Genomic DNA, 27,194 nt, shown 5'->3' on the forward strand with positions numbered 1-27,194 from the left:
AGGAACTAACAATCCTTGGAACCGTGTGTAGTACCCACTTGAGCCCCTGTAATCTCTGCTTCTGTTAGGGAACCACTGACTGAAACCACCCACCCTGGCCAGGCATCATAGTAACCACTTGCATGAGTTATTTTAAACAGGAGGTCCTGGTAAGGAATGCAAAACTAACAAGCTACCACCAACCGGAAGAATCCAGGAAAGGTCAAAAGGAGAGAGAAGAATCCAGTCCATATGTCCTATCAACCTCCCAGAATCCTTCGCACTGTAATCCATCTTTGTTGAGTGATGCGCATGCCACCAAGAAGGACCCTGAGTCAGAGTGATTAGCCAGAGACAACCCAGAAACTAACCCCATTCCCATAAAACCCAAGACTGTGAAGCCACGTGGCAGAGTTCTCCTGGGTTCCCTTCCCCTGCTGCTCACCACCCAGGCACCCCTTCCCCATAGTCTCTTGCTTTGTCAGCATGTGTGTCTCCTGAAACAATTCATTTCTGAGTGTTAGACAAGGGACTGCGCTCATGCCCTGGAAGGGGTCCCCCTTCCTGCAGCACTTCCATGAGTCATCTTCTTCCTTTCAGCTAAGTAAGTCTGCTGTTGGATTTGAGCTCCCTCCTTTTGGTCCAGCCCTCCAAATTTACTCAGAGTGTTTTCATAAAGGCATCATCCTCTTTGATGAATACTCAATTTTCTTCTACAATGTCTCTGTTTTTGAGCTACGGGATCCCAGTCCTCGAAAGAATCTTAGGATGGTTCTCTTTCTGGGATCCTGGCCAGTTTTATGTTTAAAAACTACAGTCTCTGCTCCTGCTCAACTTTTTTTAACATCTTTACTGGAGTATAATTGCTTTACAGTGTTGTTAGTTTCTGCTGTATAACAAAGTGAATCAGCTATACATATACATATATCCCCAAATCCTCTCCCCCTTGCATCTCCCTCCCACCCTCCCTCTCCTAACCCTCTAGGTGGTCACAAAGCACCGAGCTGATCTCCCTGTGCCATGCAGCTACTTCCCACTAGCTATCTATTTTACATTTGGTAGTGTATATACGTCAGTGATACTCTCTCACTTCGTCCGAGCTTACCCTTCCCCCTTCCCCGTGTCCTCAAGTCGATTCTCTACAACTGTGTCTTTATTCTTTGCATGCTCCTAGGTTCATTAGAACCTTTTTTTTTTTTTTTAAGATACCATATGTATGTGTTAGCATACGGTATTTGTTTTTCTCTTTCTGACTTACTTCACTCTGTATGACAGATTCTAGGTCCATCCACCTCACTACAAATAACTCAGTTGTGTTTCTTTTCATGGCTAATATTCCATTGTATATATGTGCCACATCTTCTTTATCCATTCATGTGTCAATGGACACTTAGGTGGCTTCCATGTCCTGGCTATTGTAAATAGAGCTGCAGTGAACACTGTAGTACATGACTCTTTCTGAATATGGTTTTCTCAGGGTATATGCCCAGTAGTGGGATTGCTGGCTCATATGGTAGTTCTATTTTTAATTCTTTAAGGAACCTCCATACTGTTCTCCATAGTAACGGTAACAATTTACATTCCACCAACACTGCAAGAGGGTTCCCTTTTCTCCACACCCTCTCCAGGATTAATTTTTTGTAGATTTTTTGATGATGGCCATTCTGACTGGTGTGAGGTGATACCTCATTGTAGTTTTGATTTGCATTTCTCTAATGATTGGTGATGTTGAGCATCTTTTCACGTGTTTGTTGGCCATCTGTATATCTTCTCTGGAGAAATATCTGTTTAGGTCTTCTGTCCATTTTTGGATTGAGTTGTATTTTTTTTGATATTGAGCTGCATGAGTGGCTTGTATATTTTGGAGATGAATCCTTTGTCAGTTGCTTCGTTTGCAAATATTTTCTCCCATTCTGAGGGTTGTCTTTTCGTCTTGTTTATGGTTTCCTTTGCCGTGCAAAAGCTTTTAAGTTTCATTAGGTCCCATTTGTTTATTTTTGTTTTTATTTCCATTTCTCTGGGAGGTGGGTCAAAAAGGATCTTGCTGTGATTTATGTCATAGAGTATTCGGCCTATGTTTTCCTCTAAGAGTTTTATAGTGTCTGGCCTTACATTCAGGTCTTTAATCCATTTTGAGTTTATTTTTGTTTATGGTGTCAGGGAGTGTTCTACTTTCATTCTTTTATATGTAGCTGTCCAGTTTTCCCAGAACCACTTATTGAACAGGCTGTCTTTTCTCCATTGTATATTTTTGCCTCCTTTATCAAAGATAAGGTGACCATATGTGTGTGGGTTTATCTCTGGGCTTTCTATCCTGTTCCATTGATCTATCTTTCTGTTTCTGTGCCAGTACCATATTGTCTTGATTACTGTAGCTCTGTAGTATAGTCTGAGGTCCGGGAATCTGATTCCTCCAGCTCCATTTTTCTTTCTCAAGATTGTTTGGCTATTCGGGGTCATTTCTGTTTCCATACAGATTGTGCAATTTTTTGTTCTAGTTCTGGGAAAAACGCCATTGGTAGTTTCATAGGGATTGCATTGAATCTGTAGATGGCTTTGGATAGTACAGTCATTTTCACAATGTTGATTCTTCCAATCCAAGAACATGGTATATCTCTCCATCTGTTTGTATCATCTTTGATTTCTTTCATCACTGTCTTATAGTTTTCTGCATACAGGTTTTTTGTCTCCTTAGGTAGGTTTATTCCTAGGTATTTTATCTTTTTGTTGCAATGGTAAATGGGAGTGTTTCCTTAGTTTCTCTTTCAGATTTTTCATCATTAGTGTATAGGAATGCAAGAGATTTCTGTACATTAATTTTGTATCCTGCTACTTTACCAAATTCATTGATTAGCTCTAGTAGTTTTCTGGCAGCATCTTTAGGGTTCTCTATGTATAGGATCATGTCATCTGCAAACAGTGACAGTTTTCCTTCTTTTCTGATTTGGATTCCTTTTTATTTCTTTTTCTTCTCTGATTGCTGTGGCTAAAACTTCCAAAACTATGTTGAATAACAGTGGTGAGACTGGGCATGCTTGTCTTGTTCCTGATCTTAGAGGAAGTGATTTCAGTTTTTCACCACTGAGGACGATGTTGGCTGTAGGTTTGTCATATATGGCCTTTATTATGTTGAGGAAAGTTCCCTCTATGCCTACTTTCTGGAGAGTTTTATCATAAATGGGTGTTGAATTTTGTCGAAAGCTATCTCTGCATCTATTGAGATGATCATATGGTTTTTCTCCTTCAATTTGTTAATATGGTGTATCATGTTGATTGATTTGCATATATTGAAGAATCCTTGCATCCCTGGGATAAACCCCACTTGATCATGGTGTATGACCCTTTAATGTGCTGTTGGATTCTGTTTGCTAGTATTTTGTTGAGGATTTTTGCATCTATCTTCACCAGTGTTATTGGCCTGCAGTTTTCCTTCTTTGTGACATCTTTGTCTGGTTTTGGTATCAGGGTGATGGTGGCCTTGTAGAATGAGTTTGGGAGTCTTCCCCCCTCTGCTCTATTTTGGAAGAGTTTGAGAAGGATAAGTGTTAGATCTTCTCTAAATGTCTGATAGAATTCGCCTGTGAAGCCATCTGGTCCTGGACTTTTGTTTGTTGGAAGATCTTAATCAGAGTTTCAATTTCAATGCTTGTGATTGGTCTGTTTATATCTTCTATTTCTTCCTGATTCAGTCTTGGAACGTTGTGCTTTCCTAAGAATTTGTCCATTTCTTCCAGGTTGTCTATTTTATCAGCGTATAGTTGCTTGCAGTAATCTCTCATGATCCTTTGTATTTCTGCAGTGTCAGTTGTTACTTCTCCTTTTTCATTTCTAATTTTGTTGATTTGAGTCTCTTCCCTTTTTTTCTTGGTGAGTCTGGCTAATGGTTTATCAATTTTGTGTATCTTCTCAAAGAACCATCTTTTAGTTTTATTGATCTTTGCTATTGTTTCCTTCATTTCTTTTTCATTTATTTCTGATCTGATCTTTATGATTTCTTTCCCTCTGCTAACTTTGGGGTTTCTTTGTTCTTCTTTCTCTAATTGCTTTAGGTGTAAGGTTAGGTTGTTTATTTGAGATGTTTCTTGTTTCTTAAGGTAGGATTGCATTGCTATAAACTTCTCTTAGAACTGCTTGTGCTGCATCCCATAGGTTTTGGGTCGTCGTGTTTTCATTGTCATTTGTTTCTAGGTATTTTTAAATTTCCTCTTTGATTTTTTCAGTGACCTCTTGGTTATTTAGTAGTGTATTGTATAGCTTCCATGTGCTTGTATTTTTTACAGATTTTTTCCTGTAATTGATATCTATTCTCATAGCATTGAGGCTGGAAAAGATACTTGATATGTTTTCAATTTTCTTAAATTTACCAAGGCTTGATTTGTGACCCAAGATATTATCTATCCTGGAGAATGTTCCATGAGCACTTGAGAAGACAGTGTATTGTTGTTTTTGGATGGAATGTCCTAAATATATCAATTAAGTCCATCTTGTTTAATGTGTCATTTAAAGCTTATGTTTCCTTATTTATATTCATTTTGGATGATCTGTCCATTGGTGAAAGTGGGGTGTTAATGTCCCCTACTATTATTGTGTTACTGTCAATTTCCCCTTTTATGGCTGCTAGCATTTACCTTATGTATTGAGGTGCTCCTATGTTGGGTGCATAAATATTTCAAATTATTATATCTTCTTCTTGGATCGATCCCTTGATCATTATGTAGTGTCCTTCTTTGTCTCTTGTAATCATCTTTATTTTAAAGTCTATTTTGTCTGATATGAGAATGGCTACTCCAGCTTTCTTTTGATTTCCATTTGCATGGAATATCTTTTTCCATCCCCTCACTTTCAGTCTGTATGTGTCCCTAGGTATGAAATGGGTCTCTTGTGACAGCATTTGTACAGGTCTTGTTTTTGTATCCATTCAGCCAGTCTATGTCTTTTGGTTGGAGCATTTAATCCATTTACATTTAAGATAATTATCCATATGTATGTTCTTATTACTATTTTCTTAATTGTGTTGGGTTTGTTTTTGTAGCTCTTTTCCTTCTTTTGTGTTTCCTGCCTAGAGAAGTTCCTTTAGCATTTGTTGTAAAGCTGGCTTGGTGGTGCTGAATTCTCTTAACTTTTGCTTATCTGTAAAGGTTTTAATTTCTCCATTGAATCTGAATGAGATCCTTGCTGGATAATCTTGGTTTTAGGTTTTTGCCTTTGATCACTTTAAATATGTCCTGCCACTCCCTTCTGGCTTGCAGAGTTTCTGCTGGAAACTCAGCTGTTAATCTTATGGGGATTCCCTTGTATGTTATTTGTTGCTTTTCCCTTGCTGCTTTTAATATTTTTTCTTTGTATTTAATTTTTGATAGTTTGATTAACATGTGTCTTGGCATGTTTCTCCTTGGATTTATCCTGTATGGGACTCTCTGTGCTTCTTGGACTTGATTGACTATTTCCTTTCCCATGTTAGGTAAGTTTTCAACTATAATCTCTTCAAATACTTTCTCAGGCCCTTTCTTTTTCTCTTCTTCTTCTGGGACCCCTATAATTTGAATGTTGGTGTGTTTAATGTTGTCCCAGAGGTCTCTGAGACTGTCTTCAATTCTTTTCATTCTTTTTTCTTTACTATGCTCCCTGGCCATTATTTCCACCATTTTATCTTCCAGCTCACTTATCCGTTCTTCTGCCTCAGTTATTCTGTTACTGATTCCTTCTAGAGTATTTTTAATTTCAGTAATTGTGTGGTTCATCACTGTTTGTTTGCTCTTTAGTTCTTCTAGATCCTTGTTAAATGTTTCTTGTATTTTCTCCATTCTGTTTCCGAAATTTTGCATCATCTATATTATCATTACTCTGACTTCTTTTTCAGGTAGGTTGCCTATTTCGTTTTCATTTATTTCATCTTGTAGGTTTTTACCTTGCTCCTTTGTCCGTAACATACTTTTTTTGTTGTTTCTTTTTTCTTTTTTTTTTTTTGATGGGTGGTGCTGTATTCCTGTCTTACTGGTTGTTTGGCCTGAGATGTCCAGCACTGGAGTCTGCAGGCAGTTGGATACAACTGTGTCTTGGTGCTGAGATGAGGACCTCTGGGAGGCCTCACTCCGATCGATATTCCCTGGGGTCTGAGGTTCTCTGTTAGTCCAGCGTTTTGGACTTGGAGCTCCCACCACAGGAGCTCAGTCCCAACCTCTGGCCTGGCAACCAAGATGCCACAAGCTTTGTGAAGTTGTTAAAAAAAAAAAAAAGGAAGAAAGAAAGAAAAACAGGGTGGCTTCCCTGGTGGTGCAGTGGTTAAGAATCCGCCTGCCATGCAAGGCACACGGGTTCGAGCCCTGGTCTGGGAAGATCCCACATGCCGCGGAGCAACTAAGCCTGTGCACCACAACTACTGAGCCTGCGCTCTAGAGCCCGCAAGCCACAACTACTGAGTCCAAGTGCCACAACTACTGAGCCTGCATGCTGCAACTACTGAAGCCTGCATGCCTAGAGCCCGTGCTCCGCAACAGGAGAAGCCACCGCAATGAGAAGCCCGCACACCACAACAAAGAGTAGCCCCCCCTCACTGCAAGTAGAGAAAGCCCGCGCGCAGCAACGAAGACCCAATGCAGCCAAAAATAAATAAATTTTAAAAAAAAAGAGGAAAAAAAGGAGCAGTACAATATCAAAGAATAAAAAACAAAATAAAATTAGAAAGAAAAAATATATTAGGAAAAATGGAACTGTAAATGAAACAACTGCAACAAGGTAAAATAAAACCACATCAGAGAAAAGAAAAAAAAAGGGGGGGAGGCAGGGGTAACAAGCCAAAAGGAGAGATCCCTAACAAAATATAAAGAATAAAATAAAATTAGAAAAATACAAGATTTATTAGGAAAAATAAAAATATAAAAGAATCAACAACAATGAATCAACAAGGTAAAACCGAACCCCAATCTAAAACAGGAAAAAAGAAAAGAAAAAAAAAAGCCTTGGCTATGGGGGTGGAATTTAGGCAGGGCTGGGGTTTAGGGTGGGGCGGGACCTAGGCGGGTGGGGGGGGACGTTCAAGCATGGGGGTGCAGGGGGCCTCTGCTTAGGATCTGCGTGGAAGGGGAGAGGCAGCACGTGGAAAGGTGGGCCTCTGGAGTGTGGAGTTCCAGAGTTTGGAGGTAGGGCCCTGGGTGAGGGTGTGTGGGTGGGGTTTAGGCCCAGCTGGTTGGAGGGGGTCTCAGAGGGGTCTCCAAGTATAGAGGTAGGGCCCTGGGTGGGGGTGTAGGGGCGGGGCTTGGGCTCTGCACGGCAGGAGGGAGGCTCCGAGGGCAGAGGGTTAGGCCCCGGAGCCCAACAGGCTCCCCGGTGCCTAAGTAGACAGGGAACGCACTGGCCCTGTTCCCTTCCATTCCTTCGCACTCCTCCCCCACCGTCTCCCCCAGGGTCTCCTCCATCGCCGCTGGACCCCTAACCGTGGGTGGGTCCCACTGGGTATAGGAACTCCTCCCCTCCCCCAGCCACCCCTCAGGGGTGCCGGTCCCGGAGGTCCGGCCTCTACTTTTGCTCCCCCTTCCCCCCTCCCACTCCCTCAGGACCCGTGCTGCTGGAGGGGGCCTAGGTGGGCAGAGGATCAGGCCCGGGATCTCAACAGGTTCCTGAGGGTCCAAGTGGGCAGGGGAAACCTGGCCACACTCCCCCTTTGACCCTCTGCCCTCCCAATGGTTCCCCAATTTCCCCCTTCGGGTGTGGGACCTCTTCCCCTCCCCCAGCCGCCCCTCAGGGGCACCAGTCCTGTCCCGCCTCCACTTCTCCTCCCCCCTTGCCCCACGTCCTACTCAGTCCCTGGGGGTTCCTCCCGTCACCTTAGGTGTCCGTGGTCCCCCACCAGTGCCTCGTAGGTGCCCTAGTTGTGAGGAGACGTGAATTCCGCATCCTCCTAGTACGCCATCTTGACCCTCATGCTCATTTTTAACTAAATGGAAGAGCCTAACCAAAGATCGTTTAGAACTTCAGTGGCCATTGTGGGGAACTTTTGACCTCCCTAAACCTGTTTTTCTCAGAACTAAAACAGAAGGCCATGGTTCTAAAGCACAACAAAGTAAATGGGATGCCTATTTTGCAGAAGTTTTTAGTGTCGGTTTGCTATTACATGATGAACATTAATGCAAATTTTAATATCTGTCCTGATTTAAAGGTTTAAGTTAGAACTGTATTTGCATACCTTCAAGGGGGTCCACTGCCGATTTCCACAGTGGGTCGTGATCTCTGCAGTGTTCTTTCTGCCATCTCATCAGAAGCTTGGCCCCAGGGCTTTTACACAGAAGAGCAGCTATGAGAGGTTCAGCTGGTATGACGGAGTAGGCCTTTCTGCAGATGGTCTGGAAATCTCCAGCTGGTGGCCCTCTATTTTGAGTTTTGGCTAACAACCATAGGAGTTTTGTTTTTTGTTTTTTATAAATTTATTTATTTAAAAAAAAAAAAAACAAGGAACCTCAAGGCTTCCAAGTGCAATCAGGACTCTAAAGCTGCCTCTTTACAGAATACTACTTATGCTTGAGGCAAATAAAAAATTAAAAGACTGTAAAAAAAGCATCAGAGGCCTCTTCTCCCTTTTCACTTCCTGTGCTAACTTCTCCTCCTCCTACTGTGCCTGTTCTTTCCTCTTTGTACCCTCCTCTTTTTCATTTCAACCCTATCATTGAACTTCCCTTGTTCTCTGAACCTCTCCCTACTTCCTCCTCATCTCAACCCATTAAAACCTGCACCTTTAAAAATCAAACCTTCCTAGGATCCTAATGCTAAGCTCCTAATTTCCTACGTTCCCTGAACTAAGACTGAACTACAAACCATAGTCAAACGTTTTCCTAAAGTTACTGAAGCTCCTCATAAATTCACTGAGGAATTTAATATAATTGTCCAGACTTTTCAACCTGGTTTCTCAGACTTAATATCAACTAGTCCACATGCTTTTTGGCAAAGGTGGAACCCAACAATGGATGAAGACTGCTAATTGGTCACGTCTTGAAAAATCTCTAGAATAACAAGTGGGAGATTAACCTCCTGCCTTATTTTGTGACCAGGATCAGGCAATTGCTAAGGGACTCCACTTAGCAATCCTTAGAGCTTTCCTGAAAGCTGCTGATTGGAACAAAATTCAGGCCTGCATTAAAAAACCCAATGAGGTCCCATTTGTTTGTTTTTATTTTCATTACCCTAGGAGGTGGGTCAAAAAAGATCTTGCTGCAATTTATGTCAAAGAGTGTTCTGCCTATGTTTTCCCCTAAGAGTTTTATAATGTCTGGCCTTATATTCAGATCTTTAATCCATTTTGAGCTTATTTTTGTGTATGATATTATGGAGTGTTCTAGTGTCATTCTTTTACATGAAGCTGTCCAGTTTTCCCAGCACCATTTATTGAAGAGGTTGTCTTTTCTCCACTGTATATTCTTCCCTCCTTTGTCAGAGATTAGGTGACCATAGGTGCGTGGGTTTATCTCTAAATGTCCATCAACAGAGGAATGGAGGGACTTCCCCGGTGGCACAGTGGTTAAGGATCCACTTGCCAAGGCAGGGAACACGGGTTCAATCCCTGGTCCAGGAAGATCCCGCATGCCGCGGAGCAGCTAAGCCCATGTGCCACAACTACTAAGCATGCATAGAGCCCAAAAGCCACAAGTACTGAGCCCGCGCACTACAACTACTGAAGCCTGTGCACCTAGAGCCTGTGCTCCGCAACAAGAGAAGCCACCGCAATGAGAAGCCCGCGCACCACGACGAAGAGTAGTCCCCACTCGCCACAACTAGAGAAAGTCCACGTGCAGCAATGAAGACCCAACACAGCTAAAAATATAAATTAAAAAAAACAACAACAGAGGAAAGGATAAAGGAGATGTGGTACATATATACAATGGAATATTACTCAGCCATAAAAAGGAACAAATTGGGTCATTTGTAGAGATGTGGATGGATTTAGAGATTGTTATACAGAGTGAAGTCAGAAAGTGAAAAACAAATATTGTATATTAATGCGTATGTGTGGAATCTAGAAAAGTGGTATAGATGATCCTACTTGCAAAGCAGAAATAGAGACACAGACGTACAGAACAAATGTTTGGATACCAAGGGGAAAAAGAGGGGGGTGGGAGGAACTGGGAGATTGGGATTGACACATACACACAATTGATACTATGCATAAAATAGATAACTAATGAGAACATACTGTATAGAACAGGGAATCTACTGACCTGAATGGGAAGGAAGTCCAAAAGGGAGGGGATATATGTATATGTATGGCTGATTCATTTTGCTGTACAGTAGAAACTAACACAACATTGTAAAGAAACTATACGCCAATAAAAATTAAAAAAAAATGAACCCATGCATGATTATTATAGTCTACTCCAGATTATTTTTAAGGAAAATTCTGGTCTCCCCATGGATGTCGAATCCACATGGGTGGCCTTTAACTCTGTGTTCACTAATGAGCTAAACTGAGACCTCTCTCTTTTGGCAAAGAGAATTAGAATAAGATGGGAAACTATGTGCTTAATAGACATGGTTAATTTAGCAAACTGGCTAACCCACACCCACAGAAAGTACTAGGTATAAAATAAGCTACAAGGATATATTGTACAACATGGGGAATATAGCCAGTATTTTATAATAACTATAAATGGCATATAACCTTTAAAAATTGTGAATCACTATGTTATACACCTAAAACGTATACAACGTTGTAAATCAACTATAACTTAATTAAAAAATAAAGTGATGGCCAAAAAAAAAACCACCCAAATTGTTCCCTCAAAGCCTTTCCCCAGAATTAATCAATACCCTACAAATAAAGAGTGCTTACAGGGAATCAGACCAATCACAGAGGATTATAAAGCCCAGGGGGTTATAATCCCTTGTATCAGTCCCTGCAGTATCCTTATTTCACCTACCAGGAAACCCAATGGCTGCAGACCGATTTGTCCAAGACCTCCATACTGTAAACAATATTGTTATCCCTCTTCACCTTGCTGTTCCCAACCCTCATACCTTATCAGCTCCCATCCCTACTGAAAGTAAGCTTCTCACCGTGATTGCTTTGTGTAGTGCCTTCTCTAGCATCCCTGTGGATAAGGCCCATCAATATCTCTTTGCCTTTACTTGGGAAGGACAACAATACATCTGAACAGTAATGCCCCAGGGTTTAAGTAAAAGTCCTTCTTGTTTCTCACAAACCCTAAAAGCTTATTTAGACGATGTAAAATCTCCTAGAGGTTCTAAACTATTACAATATGTAGATGATCTGCTTCTCTGCTCGCCTTCCCAGGCCTCCTCACGGGAAGACAGCATCCATCTGCTAAAGCTTTTAGCCTCAAAGAGACATACGGTCTCTAAGGAGAAGCTACAGTTTGTTCAAACTCAAGTTTGCTTTTTAGGACATCTGATTTCAGAACAAGGACTATACATAGATCCAGAAAGGCTCCACGGCATCCTGAATTTCCTAAAGCCCCAAACTAAATGCCAATTATGAGGCTTTCTTGGGTTAGCTGGCGATTATCGTAACAGGGTTTCATATTTTTCTCTCATGGTTCAGCCCCGATATACATCTTGTTGAAAAACACTAAGCCTGATCCCATTATTTGGGAAGATCAGGATGATCTAGGTTTTAAAATCCTAAAGGAAAGCTTAATGAATCTCTCTGCCCTTGGACACTAATTATCAACTCCCCCTTTTCCTCTAGGTCTATGAAAAGGAAGAAAATGCCCTCAGGGTGCTTATTTAGAAACACGGAGATCACCATCACCAATAGGGTATCACAGTCAGCAGCTGGACCCTGTGGCCTAAGGATACCCCCTTGCCTCTGAGCCATTCCTGCCACTGCCCTTTTAGTAAAGGCCAACCAAGAAATACTCATGGGTTCCTCTCTGACCATCTTTGTTCCTCATGCTATTGAAAGCCCTTCTGAATTCCAACCATATCCAACATCTTTCAGCAACACGTCTTACTCCCTATGAAATGCTCCTGTTGACTGCACCCCATATCACTCTTGCTCACTGTAATATCCCTAACCTTGCCACCCTTCTTCCCTCCTCTGTGGACGAAACTCCTCATGACTAACTCTGACAGACCACTCTTGACTCCCTATTACACCTTTCAAGAAACCCCTTTAACAAATGTTGATTCTTCATGGTTTACTGATGGTTCTTATTTAAAAGATGAAAATGGTGAATATTGTGCTGGATATGCAACTGCAACTTCTTTGGAAGTTATCAAGGCAGCACCTTTGCCTTTGGCTACCTCAGCACAACAGGCTGACTGATACGCTCTTACTCAAGCCTATAGTTCAGCCATGGGCAAAACAAGCCTATAGTCAGCCATGGGCAAAATTGCAAATATTCATACAGACAGTAGAAACACTTTTGGAGTAGCTCATAACTTTGGAATGTTATGGAAGCAGAGAGATGTCCTTACGTCTTCCTTATGTCTAACGGGGATAAAACTTAAAATGGCCCATATATTCAAGATTTATTAGATGCTATACTTCTACCAGCCACTCTGGCTATTATTAAAGTTCTGGGCATTCTAAACTTGACTCCCTGGAAGCTAAAGAGAACCACCTCACTGATATCTCCACTGAAAATGCTGCTCTGGGCTTCCCTTGTGGCGCAGTGGTTGAGAATCTGCCTGCCAATGCAGGGGACACGGGTTCGAGCCCTGGTCTGGGAAGATCCAACATGGCACAGAGCAACTAAACCCATGAGCCACAACTACTGAGCCTGCGTGTCTGGAGCCTGTGCTCCGCAACAAGAGAGGCCGTGACAGGGAGAGGCCTGTGCACCGCGATGAAGAGTGGCCCCCACTCGTCACAACTAGAGAAGGCCCTCGCACAGAAACGAAGACCCAACACACCCAAAAATAAATAAATAAATTTATTTTTTTTTTTTTAAAAAATGCTGCTCTCACAGGAACCAATAACCAAACCTCTCTCATGCTCCAAAAAGATGTTCCCCCCAAATGATAATCTAGACAAGTTGACTAGAGATACCCAACAACTGGCCACAGAAAAGGAAAAACAATATTGGAAGTCTAATTACTGTTGGTTTGATAAAAAGAAAGAGCTCTGGTTTGGGCCGAATGACGATCCAGTCCTGCCAGAGACTCTAAAATTCCCATTACTGACTACAGTTGACCCTTGAACCACACAGGATTGAACAGCAAGGGTCCACTTATATGTGGATTTTTTCCAATAAATACATACTACAGTACTACATGATCTGCAGTTGGCTGATGCAGAATCTCAGATACGGAGGGCCAACTGTAGAGTTATAAGCAGATGTTCAGCTGTGCAGGGGGATCAGTGCCCTCACCCCTGTGTTGTTCAAGAGTCAACTGTACTGTATGTGCATCGAATCACTGATCTACTGATAAAATGATAAACTTTATGAATCAGTACTGGTGGGAAAATATTAATAAAGCCACTAAAAGCACTTTATTTACCACACGCATCCAAAATACAATGCTGGGGAACCTATCCACACCACCCCACAACTTTAAATTACCCAATAGACCATTTGAGATTTGGCAACGGATTTCCTACAGCTTCCCCCATCTCATGGATATAAATATGTTTTGGCAATGGTTGTATATTTTCTCACTGATCTGAAGCTTTCCCTCGTAGATGGGCCACTGCCTCTCCTGTGGCTAAAATTCTATTAGAAAAGATTATCCCTGGCTTCCCTGGTAGCGCAGTGGTTAAGAATCCACCTGCCAATGCAGGGGACATGGTTCAAGCCCTGGTCTGGGAAGATCCCACATGCCGCGGAGCAACTAAGCCCGTGTGCCACAACTACTGAGCCTGCGCTCTAGAGCCCGCGAGCCACAACTACTGAGCCCAAGTGCCACAACTACTGAAGCCCGCGTGCCTGGAGCCCGTGCTCCGAAGCAGGAGAAGCCACCGCAATGAGAAGCCCGCACACCGCAACGAAGAGTAGCCCCCGCTCGCTCCAACCAGAGAATAGCCTGCACGCAACAAAGACTCAACACAGCCAAAAATAAAATTAAAAAAAAGAAAAAAGCTATTAAAAAAAAAATTATCCCTACCCAGCGAACCCCACCTCTAACTTCATGGTGACTGGGGAATCCACTTCACCAGCCAGGTGCTTGGACAAGTCTGTGCTGTCTGGCCAGTTCTACAACACTTTCCCTGTGCTTACCAGCCAAAATCCCCAGGGCCAGTCGAACACACGAATGGCACCATTAAGAGTGTATCGACAAAATTTGTAGAGACTCTTCAAACACCCTGGCCAAAGTCACTGCCACTGGTCCTTCTAAATCTTAGGTTTATCTACCCTTTTTGCAACCCATAAACTCTCACACTTTGAGATAATCAGAGGATTCTCAATGCTGCTAGCTCCTGCTTCTTTTGATCTACAGCTAATAAGAGAGTATATACTTGAATATTTTAAAGACTTAATTGTTTCTGTTGAAAATAACCATGACTTAGTAGAACAATCTTTTCACAGCTCCTGGGAGACAAAGGTCTTCAGCATCATCCCTTACAACCTACAGATTTCGTCTCCTGGAAGAGACATCTTCAAAGACATCCCTCTAACCTTGGTGGAAGGGCCCTTACCAACTGTTGTTAACCAGTCCGCGTACTGCCAAGATCCAGGAAACAGACTCTCAGATCATGTATCACATCTAAAGAAAGCACCAAACCCTGACTGGACCTGTGTACCAACTGATGAACTAAAAGTAAAGGTTTCCAGGAATTGAAACAGATGACAGATAAAGCAGACAGCTTTCCCAAGATGACCAGACCAGGCCTGTATACATTTTCCCCATTGTTTCTTACCTTATTTCCCTCCTTTCTTTCTTGGAAAGACAATGATCTTCCCTGCACTTCTGAATCTGTTTGCAACAGAGGGAAACATCTGATGGTTGGGTTTGCCACCAGAAACTCAAATCTGTACACAACAGCAGTAACTCTCTAGTCCATCCTGTGACCAATTTTTCATTTGTCCCTAAAGCCACTGATAATTTCACTCCATTTCCCCTCAATGTTAACTCCAGAGTGAAACTTCTGTCAGCATCCCTCCTGACGCCGTTTCATCCTGAACACCCCCACTGACTGTAGCAATGATGGTACCACTCCCGATAAACTTAAAATTACGCTACTACAATCACCCCACTCACACCCTTACTTTCATAGTCTTTGTCCCCAAAACACCTTAAACCCAATCACCCTGTGCCATCACGTTAGAGAATGGACTTCTCGGCTTGGAGGAATCCTCTCCAAATGCTCTCAAAACATCACTGACCCCCGGTTGACGAATGCCAATAGCTCCATTCCCACAAATTCACCACTGAACAACGCCACTTCAGCTGGAGTCCTCTGTGCTCATCCGGTTTCATCTTCGTTTGTGAACGAGGGCATCATCCCTGGGCTTATAAATGTCTGGATAGTTGGCGAATGGGAGGACAATTCTCGTTAGGATATCCAGTTGTTCCGATCTGAAACCAATCTCTGGGCCAACCCCTTAAACCCACTTCAAAGAACCTACTGTTAACTGCCCAACAGGGTCCATGACTCTGGGTCTGTCTCCTTGGCAGATCTTTCCTCCTTTCCTGGTTTGGAGTACACATCAATGAGCACATGATTAGAAATCTATCCATTACCCTAGGTTACACAGCTGATTCCACCCCTAAAGCAACAGCTACCCAACAACAGGCTAAGATTCCGTCAACTTTAGTAATAGAAGAGCCAGTTGTTTCGCCAGCAAAAGCAAGTTTATTTGGGAATAGCCACAGGAATTACAATTCAGGATAGGCAAACTATGGCAGACCACAGGCGAATCCAGAAAACAGGAAAGAGGAGTTTGCTTTCATAGGGAAAAGAGGGAGTTGGGATGGACTGTAATAATGAAAGAGTTCACTGGAGGAGGCTAGGGGTCCAAAGTATGGAGGCTTCTCATTGGTTGGGCAGCTACAGTCTGATTGGCTGGGCTGTCATCAGACGGCAAGTTTTCTTCTTCCTGCTGGATAGTAGAGTAGGCAACACCTTCCTGTCTGAGATATAGGCGCATATCTCTTCCTGTCTGGAGTAATCGATGATGCACTGGTCGGGGGACTCCCCCTACAGGTCTTCCTCTGCTCCAATTTTAGCTGAGGTATCTTTAATTAATTCCACAATTCCTTAGCTAAGGTGGTATTAGACAAATTGCCCTTAGCTAACTCCTAGCAGAACAAGGTAGTATGTGCTGGCAGCAAGAACAACTTGTTGCACATGGATAATTTCCTTTGGGGAAGGAGAAACTCAATTACATAAAATCAGGGAACAGGTACACTGATTACAAGTTTCAACTGATTCCCCATGGTCCTTCAATCTTTAGGACAATTATACAAACTGGATTTGTCATATTACTTTTAATTTTGACTTGTATAATCATTTTAAAACTTTGTACCGGAGGAGAGGGGATAAAGAGTGCTGCTTAAAGGAGCTCCAGAGACGGGTGCGAGCCGCGGCTATCAGCACGGACCCCAGAGACAGGCATGAGACGCCAGGGCTGCTGCTGCCGCCACCAAGAAGACTGCGTGCGAGCACAGGTCACACTCCACACCCCCCTTCCGGGGAGCCTGTGCAGCCCGCCACTACCAGGGTCCCGGGAACCAGGGACAACTTCCCCGAGAGAACGCACGGTGTGCCTCAGGCTGGTGCAACGTCATGTCGGCCTCTGCCGCCGCAGGCCCGCCCCGCACTCCGTACCCCTCCCTCCCCACCGGCCTGAGTGAGCCAGAGCCCCCGAAGCAGCTGCTCCTTTAACCCAGTCCTGTCTGAGCTAAGAAGAGACGCCCTCCAGCGACCTACACGCAGAGGCGGGGCCAAATCCAAAGCTAAGCCCCTGGGAGCTGTGAGAACAAAGAAGAGAAAGGGAAATCCCTCCCAGCAGCCTCAGGAGCAGCGGATTAAAGCTCCACAATCAACTTGATGTACCCTGCATCTGTGGAATACCTGAATAGACAACGAATCATCCCAAATTGAGGAGGTGGGCTTTGAGAGCAAGATTTATTATTTTTTCCCCTTTTTCTCTTTTTGTGAGTGTGTATGTGTATGCTTCTGTGTGAGATTTTGTCTGTATAGCTTTGCTTTCACCATTTGTCCTAGGGTTCTGTCCATCCTTTTTTTTTTTTACTTTTTAAAAAAATTGTTTTCTTAATAATTATTTTTTATTCTTTATTTTAATAACTTTATTTTATTTTACCTTACTTTATTTTTTTATCCTTTCTTTCTTTCTCTTTCTTTTTCTTTCCCTCCCTTCCTTCCTTCCTTCCTTCCTCCCTCCCTCCCTTCCCTCCTTTCTTTCTTTCTACTTTTTCTCCCTTTTATTCTGAGCCGTGTGGATGAAAGGCTCTTGGTGCTGCAGCCAGGAGTCAGGGCTCTGCCTCTGAGATGGGAGAGCCAACTTCAGGACACTGGTCCACAGGAGACCTCCCAGCTCCATGTAATATCAAATGGCAGAAATTTCCCTGAGATCTCCATCTCAACACCAACACCCAGCTTCACTCAATGACCAGCAAGCTACAGTGCTGGACACCCTATGCCAAACAACTAGCAAGACAGAAACACAACCCCACCCATTAGCAGAGAGGCTGCCTAAAATCATAAGGCCACAGACACCCCAAAACACACCACCAGACATGGACCTGCCCACCAGAAAGACAAGATCCAGCCTCATCCACCAAAACACAGGCACTAGTCCCCTCCCCCAGGAAGCCTACACAACCCACTGAACCAACTTTAGCCACTAGGGACAGACACCAAAAACAACGGGAATTACAAACCTGCAGCCTGCAAAAAGGAGATCCCAAACACAGTAAGATAAGCAAAATGAGAAGACAGAAAAACACACAGCAGATGAAGGAACAAGATAAAAACCCACCATACCTAACAAATGAAGAGGAAATAGGCCGTCTACCTGAAAAAGAATTCAGAATAACGATAGTAAAGATAATCCAAAATCTTGGAAACAGAATAGAGAAAATGCAAGAAACATTTAATAAGGACCTAGAAGAACTAAAGATGAAACAAATAATGATGAACAACACAATAAATGAAATTAAAAATACTCTAGAAGGGAGCAATAGCAGAATAACTGAGGAAGAAGAATGGATAAGTGACCTGGAAGATAAAATAGTGGAAATAACTACTGCAGAGCAGAATAAAGAAAAAAGAATGAAAAGAACTGAGGACAGTCTCAGAGACCTCTGGGACAACATTAAATGCATCAACATTCGAATTATAGGGGTCCCAGAAGAAGAAGAGAAAAAGAAAGTGACTGAGAAAATATCTGAAGAGATTATAGAGGAAAACTCCTCTAATATGGGAAAGGAAATAGTTAATCAAGTCCAGGAAGCACAGAGAGTCCCATACAGGATAAATCCAAGGAGAAACATGCTAAGACAAATATTAAACTGTCAAAAATTAAATACAAAGAAAACATATTAAAAGCAGCAAGGGAAAACATATTAAAAGCAGCAAGGGAAAACACACAAGGGAATCCCCATAAGGTTAACAGCTAATCTTTGAGCAGAAACTGCAAGCCAGAAGGGAGTGGCAGGACATATATAAAGTAATGAAGGAGAAAAACCTACAACCAAGATTACTCTACCCAGCAAGGATCTCATTCAAATTTGATGGAGAAATTAAAACCTTTACAGACAGGCAAAAGCTGAGAGAGTTCAGCACCACCAAACCAGCTTTACAACAAATGCTAAAGGAACTTCTCTAGGCAAGAAACACAAGAGAAGGAAAAGACCTGCAATAACAAACCCAGAACAATGAAAAAAATGGGAATAGGAACATACATATCAATAATTACCTTAAATGTAAATGGATTAAATGCTCCCACCAAAAGACACAGACTGGCTGAATGGATACAAAAACAAGACCCACATATATGCTGTCTACAAGAAACCCACTTCAGACTTAGGGACGTATACAGACTGAAAGTGAGGGGATGGAAAAAGATATCCCATGCAAATGGAAATCAAGAGAAAGCTGGAGTAGCAATTCTCATATCAGACAAAATAGACTTTAAAATAAAGACTATTACAAGAGACAAAGAAGGACACTACATACTGATCAAGGGATCGATCCAAGAAGAAGATATAACAATTGTAAACATTTATGCACCCAACATAGGAGCACCTCAATACATAAGGCAAATACTAACAGCCATAAAAGGGGAAATTGACAGTAACACATTCATAGTAGGGGACTTTAACACCCTACTTTCACCAATGGACAGATCATCCAAAATGAATATAAATAAGAAAACACAAGCTTTAAATGATACATTAAACAAGATGGACTTAATTGATATTTATAGGACATTCCATCCAAAAACAACAGAATACACATTTTTCTCAAGTGCTCATGGAACATTCTCCAGGATAGATCGTATCTTGGGTCACAAATCAAGCCTTGGTAAATTTAAGAAAATTGAAGTTGTATCAAGTATCTTTTCCGACCACAATGCTATGAGAATAGATATCAATTACAGGAAAAGATCTGTAAAAAATACAAACACATGGGGGCTAAACAATATACTACTTAATAACGAAGTGATCACTGAAGAAATCAGAGAGGAAATCAAAAAATACCTAGAAACAAATGACAATGGAGACACGACGACCCAAAACCTATGGGATGCAGCAAAAGCAGTTCTAAGAGGGAAGTATATAGCAATACAATCCTACCTTAAGAAACAGGAAACATCTCAAATAAACAACCTAACCATCCACCTAAATCAATTAGAGAAAGAAGAACAAAAAAAACCCCAAAGTTAGCAGAAGGAAAGAAATTGTAAAGATCAGATCAGAACTAAATGAAAAAGAAATGAAGGAAACAATAGCAAAAATCAATAAAACTAAAAGCTGGTTCTTTGAGAAGATAAACAAAATTGATAAACCATTAGCCAGACTCATCAAGAAAATAAGGGAGAAGACTCAAATCAATAGAATTAGAAATGAAAAAGGAGAAGTAACAACTGACACTGCAGAAATACAAAAGATCATGAGAGATTACTACAAGCAACTCTATGCCAATAAAATGGACAATCTGGAAGAAATGGACAAATTCTTAGAAATGCATAACCTGCCAAGACTGAATCAGGAAGAAACAGAAAATATGAACAGACCAATCACAAGCACTGAAATTGACTCTGATTAAAAATCTTCCAACAAACGAAAGTCCAGGACCAGATGGCTTCACAGGCGAATTCTATCAAACATTTAGAGAAGAGCTAACACCTAACCTTCTCAAACTCTTCCAAAATATAGCAGAGGGAGGAACACTCCCAAACTCATTCTACAAGGCCACCATCACCCTGATACCAAAACCAGACAAAGATGTCACAAAGAAAGAAAACTACAGGCCAATAACACTGATGCAGATAGATGCAAAAATCCTCAACAAAATACTAGCAAACAGAATCCAACAGCACATTAAAAGGATCATACACCGTGATCGAGTGGGATTTATCCCAGGGATGCAAGGATTCTTCAATATACGCAAATCAATCAACGTGATACACCATATTAACAAATTAAAGGAGAAAAACCATATGATCATCTCAATAGATGCAGAGATAGCTTTCAACAAAATTCAACACCCATTTATGATAAAAACCCTGCAGAAAGTAGGCAAAGAGGGAACTTTCCTCAACATAATAAAGGCCATATATGACAAACCCATAGCCAACATCATCCTCAATGGTGAAAAACTGAAACCACTTCCACTAAGATCAGGAGCAAGACAAGGTTGCCCACTCTCACCACACTTATTCAACATAGTTTTGGAAGTTTTAGCCACAGCAATCAGAGAACAAACGGAAATAAAAGGAATCCAAATCGGAAAAGAAGAAGTAAAGCTGTCACTGTCTGCAGATGACATGACACTATACATAGAGAATCCTAAAGATGCTACCAGAAAACTACTAGAGCTAATCAATGAATTTGGTAAAGTAGCAGGATACAAAATTAATGCACAGAAATCTCTTGCATTCCTATACACTAATGATGAAAAATCTGAAAGTGAAATTAAGAAAACACTCCCATTTACCATTGCAACAAAAAGAATAAAATATCTAGGAATAAACCTACTTAAGGAGACAAAAGACCTGTATGCAGAAAATTATAAGACACTGATGAAAGAAATTAAAGATGATACAAATAGATGGAGAGATATACCATGTTCTTGGATTGGAAGAATCAACATTGTGAAAATGACTCTACTACCCAAAGCAATCTACAGATTCAATGCAATCCCTATGAAACTACCACTGGCATTTTTCACAGAACTAGAACAAAAAATTTCACAATTTGTATGGAAATACAAGAGACCCCTAATAGCCAAAGCAATCTTGAGAACGAAAAATGGAGCTGGAGGAATCAGGCTCCCTGACTTCAGACTATACTACAGAGCTACAGTAATCAAGACAGTATGGTAATGGCACCAAAACAGAAAGACAGATCAATGGAACAGGATAGATAGCCCAGAGATAAACCCACACACATATGGTCACCTTATCTTTGATAAAGGAGGCAGGAATGTACAGTGGAGAAAGGACAGCCTCTTCAATAGGTGGTGCTGGGAAAACTGGACAGGTACATGTAAAAGTATGAGATTAGAACACTCCCTAACACCATACACAAAAATAAGCTCAAAATGGATTAAAGACCTAAATGTAAGGCCAGAAATTATCAAACTCTTAGAGGAAAACATAGGCAGAACACTCTGACATAAATCACAGCAAGATCCTTTTTGACTCACCTCCTAGAGAAATGGAAATAAAAACAAAAATAAACAAATGGGACCTAATGAAACTTCAAAGCTTTGGCACAGCAAAGGAAACCATAAACAAGACCAAAAGACAACCCTCAGAATGGGAGAAAATATTTGCAAATGAAGCAACTGACAAAGGATTAATCTCCAAAATTTACAAGCAGCTCATGCAGCTCAATATCAAAAAAACAAACAACCCAATCCAAAAATGGGCAGAAGACCTAAATAGACATTTCTCCAAAGAAGATATACAGACTGCCAACAAACACATGAAAGAATGCTCAACATCACTAATCATTAGAGAAATGCAAATCAAAACTACAATAAGATATCATCTCACACCAGTCAGAATGGCCATCATCAAAAAATCTAGAAACAATAAATGCTGGAGAGGGTGTGGAGAAAAGGGAACACTCTTGCACTGCTGGTGGGAATGTGAATTGGTACAGCCACTATGGAGAACAGTATGGAGGTTCCTTAAGAAACTACAAATAGAACTACCATATGACCCAGCAACCCCACTACTGGGCATATACCCTGAGAAAACCGTAATTCAAAAAGAGTCATGTACCAAAATGTTCATTGCAGCTCTATTTACAATAGCCAGGACATGGAAGCAACCTAAGTGTCCATCATTGGATGAATGGATAAAGAAGATGTGGCACATATATACAATGGAATATTACTCAGCCATAAAAGGAAACGAAATTGAGTTATTTGTAGTGAGGTGGATGGACCTAGAGTTCGTCATACAGAGTGAAGTAAGTCAGAAAGAGAAAGACAAATACCGTATGCTAACACATATATACGGAATCTAAGAAAAAAAAATGTCATGAAGAACCTAGGGGTAAGAGGGGAATAAAGACACAGACCTACTAGAGAATGGACTTGAGGATATGGGGCGGGGGAAGGGTAAGCTGTGACAAAGTGAGAGAGAGGCATGGACATATATACACTACCAAACGTAAAATAGATAGCTAGTGGGAAGCAGCCGCATAGCACAGGGAGATCAGCTCGGTGCTTTGTGACCACCTAGAGGGGTGGGATAGGGAGGGTGGGAGGGAGGGAGATTCAAGAGGGAAGAGATATGGGAACATACATATAACTGATTCACTTTGTTGTAAAGCGGAAACACACTATTGTAAAGCAATGATACTCCAATAAAGATGTAAAAAGAAAAAAAAAAAAGAAAAAAAAAACCTTTGTACCTGTTGCCTGTCAAACATCTGCAGAAATGATGCACCAAACAGTATTATGTCAGCTCAGTGCTTTGAGATGATCTCCAAGGCTTAGAACCTCGATAAGACATAAGTTAAGAATGGGAGATGCCTGAGAGCTCCTCCTTGTACCTTCCGTGTTGCTCAGATGTGGCCCTGCGGTTTCCAAATGCTACTTGCTCTTTCTTCCCAACAAAACTCCCAGGAAAGGTCCTTTCCAGCGATGAGGGACACAGACAAAAATATTTCAACCAAAAGAAAAAAAATCAACCTGATGCTGCATCAGTTATGCTTTCAGAGAAAGATCTTGATCAAAGAGGAGAAATGTGAAAATGGATAAAGCATACTTGATTTTAAATGGAGTGGGAAAGCCACGGAAGGAGAGTTCTTACCCTTGGTTTCAACTTACACAGCCAGCAGGAAGAAAGATTTTTCTTTGTTTGTTTGTTACTAGAGCAATGCTGTTTATTTATTTTCTTTAACTTTTTAAAAAAAATTATTTTGTATTTTTTTACATCTTTCTTGGAGTATAATTGCTTTACAATGGTGTGTTAGTTTCTGCTTTATAACAAAGTGAATCAGTTATACATACACATATGTTCCCATATCTCTTCCCTCTTGCGTCTCCCTCCCTCCCTCCCACCCCTCTAGGTGGTCACAAAGCACCGAGTTGATCTCCCTGTGCTATGCGGCTTCTTCCCACTAGCTATCTATTTTACGTTTGCATTTCTCAGTAACAGCAAATGGACCATCACTTGCAACCAATGTGAAACTGCAACAACCCTGAACTCTTGTTCTCCTCTAATGAACTTTTGTTCAAAACAACACTCGCCGGTTTCCTCCCAGATTCCAATAAAAGCTAACCTTCCCTTTGTTCCTCAGATTTGCCTATGGTTCGCCATGGTTTGCTTGTCCCGAATTGTAATTCGTCTGCTATTCCCTCTGCTAAACTCATCTTTGCGTAATAATAACTGTTGTTAATTTTATTTAAGTTTGGCAGACTCTTCCAGAAGCACTTCATAATGAACAAAGAGGTCTTGCCCGCTCATTTCTTTATACACTCAGGTATGACAAAATAGCTGTTAAGTAATGGTGAGAAGCTGGGAATAAAGCCCGAGGATATGGCTCGCCCTCTGAGACCGATTATCTTTGAGTTGTTAAAGCCAGAACAGAAGAAGCTAAGAGACGGCCAAGGCAAGCCCTGAAGGAAGGTGAATGAGAACAGCTATCACCCCACTTTACCACAACACACTCCAAACTCATCCTCCTGCCCCCACTTCACAATGTTGAGAAGTTTAATGAGGAAAGAGCCTGTATCGGTCATAAAATATAATCTTTTCACTTTATTTTTTAAAGTGCAGCTCTTCAAAAATTTCATTTAAAAAGATCATCTGTAAGGGGAAAAAAAGCGCTTAATTTAAACACTGATTTTAAACATCCCCGTAAGTGAATGAACAAAACATCAGGCTAGGCTTATAAACTCCAGGCGATCCCTGCAATAGGAAAAGGTGGCCTGTCAATAGGTGGCTGCCAAGATGATTTGATTACAGGGACAGCAGAAGGGACTCCTGCTTTTTTCCTCATGTCTTTCCTCTCACCTATGGCCTCACTGATGCCTGAAATAAATTTTGAGTGTCCTGGGTCCTTCATTGTCTGTCTGATCCTGCAAAGGAGCTGGGCCTGCCTCACTGTGACTTCGGAGACATGTAAGTCTTACCAGATATTTGCCCCTCTGCGTAAGTGGAGAGGTAACGCTTTGCCCTGAAAGCAGGTTTTAATCAGGGGCAAAGCGCACTGAGCACCAGAAGACTAGCTTTCATACGAACAATTCAAAATAAATACTTAAGAGTGACATTAACATGACACAAATAACAACCATACACTCAATGCCTGTCAGAAAATATTATGTAGGTATAAATGTTAAGGATGCTACTATCTTCTAGGAGAAATACCAGCCTATGTCCTCCTTCCCCCATCCCTAACCGCTGCCCTCCCCCGCAAAAAAAACTTTAGCAAACCTTCATAGCATAGGTGAATTCGCTCTTCTGCTTTTAACTCGGGTTTCTGATCCTAGTCATGTACTTGTCTGGGCTGGCAGCACTCATTACCGTAGTATAAATTGTGTAGCTGAAAATGAGAGGAATTTTAACATATACATCATTTTCTCTAATATTCCAAAGAGGGGAAGAAAAATCCCAAGCTCTTTTCCTAATACTTGGGACCCAGGACAAGAATACAGACAGAGACCCACCTATGTCAGGCTATTTAAGTTATAATTCAAGCAACCACACTAAGTGTTCTTTCCTATTTTGACAACACTGTGGAAGGCCAAGTTCAACATTCTCAGACTCCCCAGAGTTCCACACTGTGGCAATGAGGGAGAGCTGGCCTTGGCCTGCAGCCCTGCTCTGCCTACCCCACAAATGGCACATATGTGGACGCTCATCTAGGCTTCATGCACCACCCCCAGCAAACAGCCATCCCTTGGCCACCACCAGGCACAGGACGTCCATGAAGGCTGCACACCGCCACCAGGAGAACACCACCCAGGGAAGTGGACCACACAGGCCCTGGAAATGGCTTGGGCGCTGTTCAGGACGAGAATTCCAGGGTTCTGGGTACTTGGGCCAGACTCTGAGTGGATTCCTTATATCATAGGAGAGTCAGAGGAAGGCCAGAGTGGGGACCCGAAAGCTCAGGGATCAAGACAGGGGGTCCACTGGCCCAGATCTAAGGATGAAAAGTACAATGTCACTTACTCAACATTCTGCAGAGCAAGAGACCCAAATAACTTGTGCACATGCACATACGCATGCACATACACACTGAGGCTCCTACCCTTCACTCCCTTCGACTACCTTTTGCCCCAGACACCAGCTGGGTTGCCTGCTCAAAGCATTGGGAGTGGGGCAGTTTAGGAATAGGCACTGGCACCCCACAGCTGAATCAAACACTGGGCTGAAGACAGCACTATGAGAACATGCAAAGCTTGTCAAGGGGAACGAAGGTTCCCTGAACAGGCCCTCAGCTGCTTATTTACTTTAGTCATAATTCTTTTTTAAATTTTTCAAAAAATTTATTATTTTTGGCTGTGTTGGGTCTTCATTGCTGCGGGCGGGCTTTCTGTAGTTGCGGCGAGCGTGGGCTACTCTTCGTTGCCAGCTTCTCATTGCGGTGGCTTCTCTTGTTGTGAAGCATGGGCTCTAGGTGTGCGGGCTTCAGTAGTTGTGGCTCGCAGGCTCTAGAGTGCAGGCTCAATATTTGTGGTGCAGGGGTTTAGTTGCTCCGTGGCATGTGGGATCTTCCTGGACCAGGGCTGAAACCCGTGTCCCTTGCATTGGCAGGCGGATTCTTAACCACTGCACCACCAGGGAAGCCCTTTAGTCATAATTCTGTTCTCCATCACTGTTTTAATACTGTCTCTGCTTATAGCCACAGCAGAGGATGGAGCTCCACTGCAGGGGGCTGTAATTTTGTAGCACAGCACAGGGGGGCAGCATAGAGATCCTTGCTTCTGTTCAGACATTTCTAAATATTAGCCTCACACACTGAACGGACGTAGCTGATGGTAATCATTACATGTAAAAGGCCTGGGATCTGTGTTATTTCTGGTTCACTGGTGATAATCATTTAAATGTAGATCCTGCTGGGTTTTCAATTATACAATAAAGAAAAATGCTTCTTGGTAAACTGTTTATAACTTCTGACAATTCTATTTCGACAAAACATTTGCCATTTAAACATTCATAGCCTTTAACTCAGTAATCCTACTTCTGTGAATTCAGCCAAGGAAAATAATACAAAAACGGGGGAAATGTACAAATATATTTATTTCAGAGTCTTAATAGAGGATAAACTAACAACTGGAGAATGTTTAATCCAATTATACTACATTCAATTGGTTATGATGCAGCTATTTAAAATTATAAGGGCTGTTCACAGCATGGAAAATGCTTTATTAAAATAAATATTAAAAAAACTATTTGATTATACTATTAATCTTTAAATGAAATATTTATCATTTATATAACTATTTAAAAAACTATAAGAACACAAAAATAGGTTAACTTTTTTTTTTTTTTTTTTTCTTTTTTTTTACAGTACACGGACCTCTCACTGTTGTGGCCTCTCCCGTTGCGGAGCACAGGCTCCGGACGCGCAGGCTCAGCGGCCATGGCTCACGGGCCCAGCCGCTCCGCGGC

The 27,194-nt window shown here is 41.8% G+C and overlaps 1 protein-coding gene across 5 annotated transcripts in view; it reads right to left on the minus strand.

Annotated features, from left to right (window-relative positions):
* Positions 1-27,194, minus strand: part of NAAA (N-acylethanolamine acid amidase) — a 48,248-nt gene that overhangs the window by 2,650 nt on the left and 18,404 nt on the right. Inside the window, exons 10-11 of one of the 5 annotated variants that reach the window (XR_003428816.1) lie at positions 25,011-25,119; positions 8,162-8,359 (exon numbers count right to left, since the gene is read on the minus strand). Coding sequence is in view for 4 of the 5 variants with exons in the window: in XM_027087464.1 (XP_026943265.1) it covers positions 25,044-25,119 (76 nt within the window). In the remaining variant the exon portion in view is untranslated. Of the gene's footprint in view, positions 1-8,161; positions 8,360-15,703; positions 16,025-24,310; positions 24,384-25,010; positions 25,120-27,194 lie in introns of those variants that run through there. The other 4 variants (XM_027087464.1, XM_027087463.1, XM_027087462.1 and 1 more) reach the window with 4 other exon arrangements.

Source organism: Aethalodelphis obliquidens, unplaced genomic scaffold (assembly GCF_003676395.1).
Source record: "Aethalodelphis obliquidens isolate GAN/ISIS:26980383/991018 unplaced genomic scaffold, ASM367639v1 scaffold59, whole genome shotgun sequence".
NCBI classification, from domain to species: domain Eukaryota; kingdom Metazoa; phylum Chordata; class Mammalia; order Artiodactyla; family Delphinidae; genus Aethalodelphis; species Aethalodelphis obliquidens.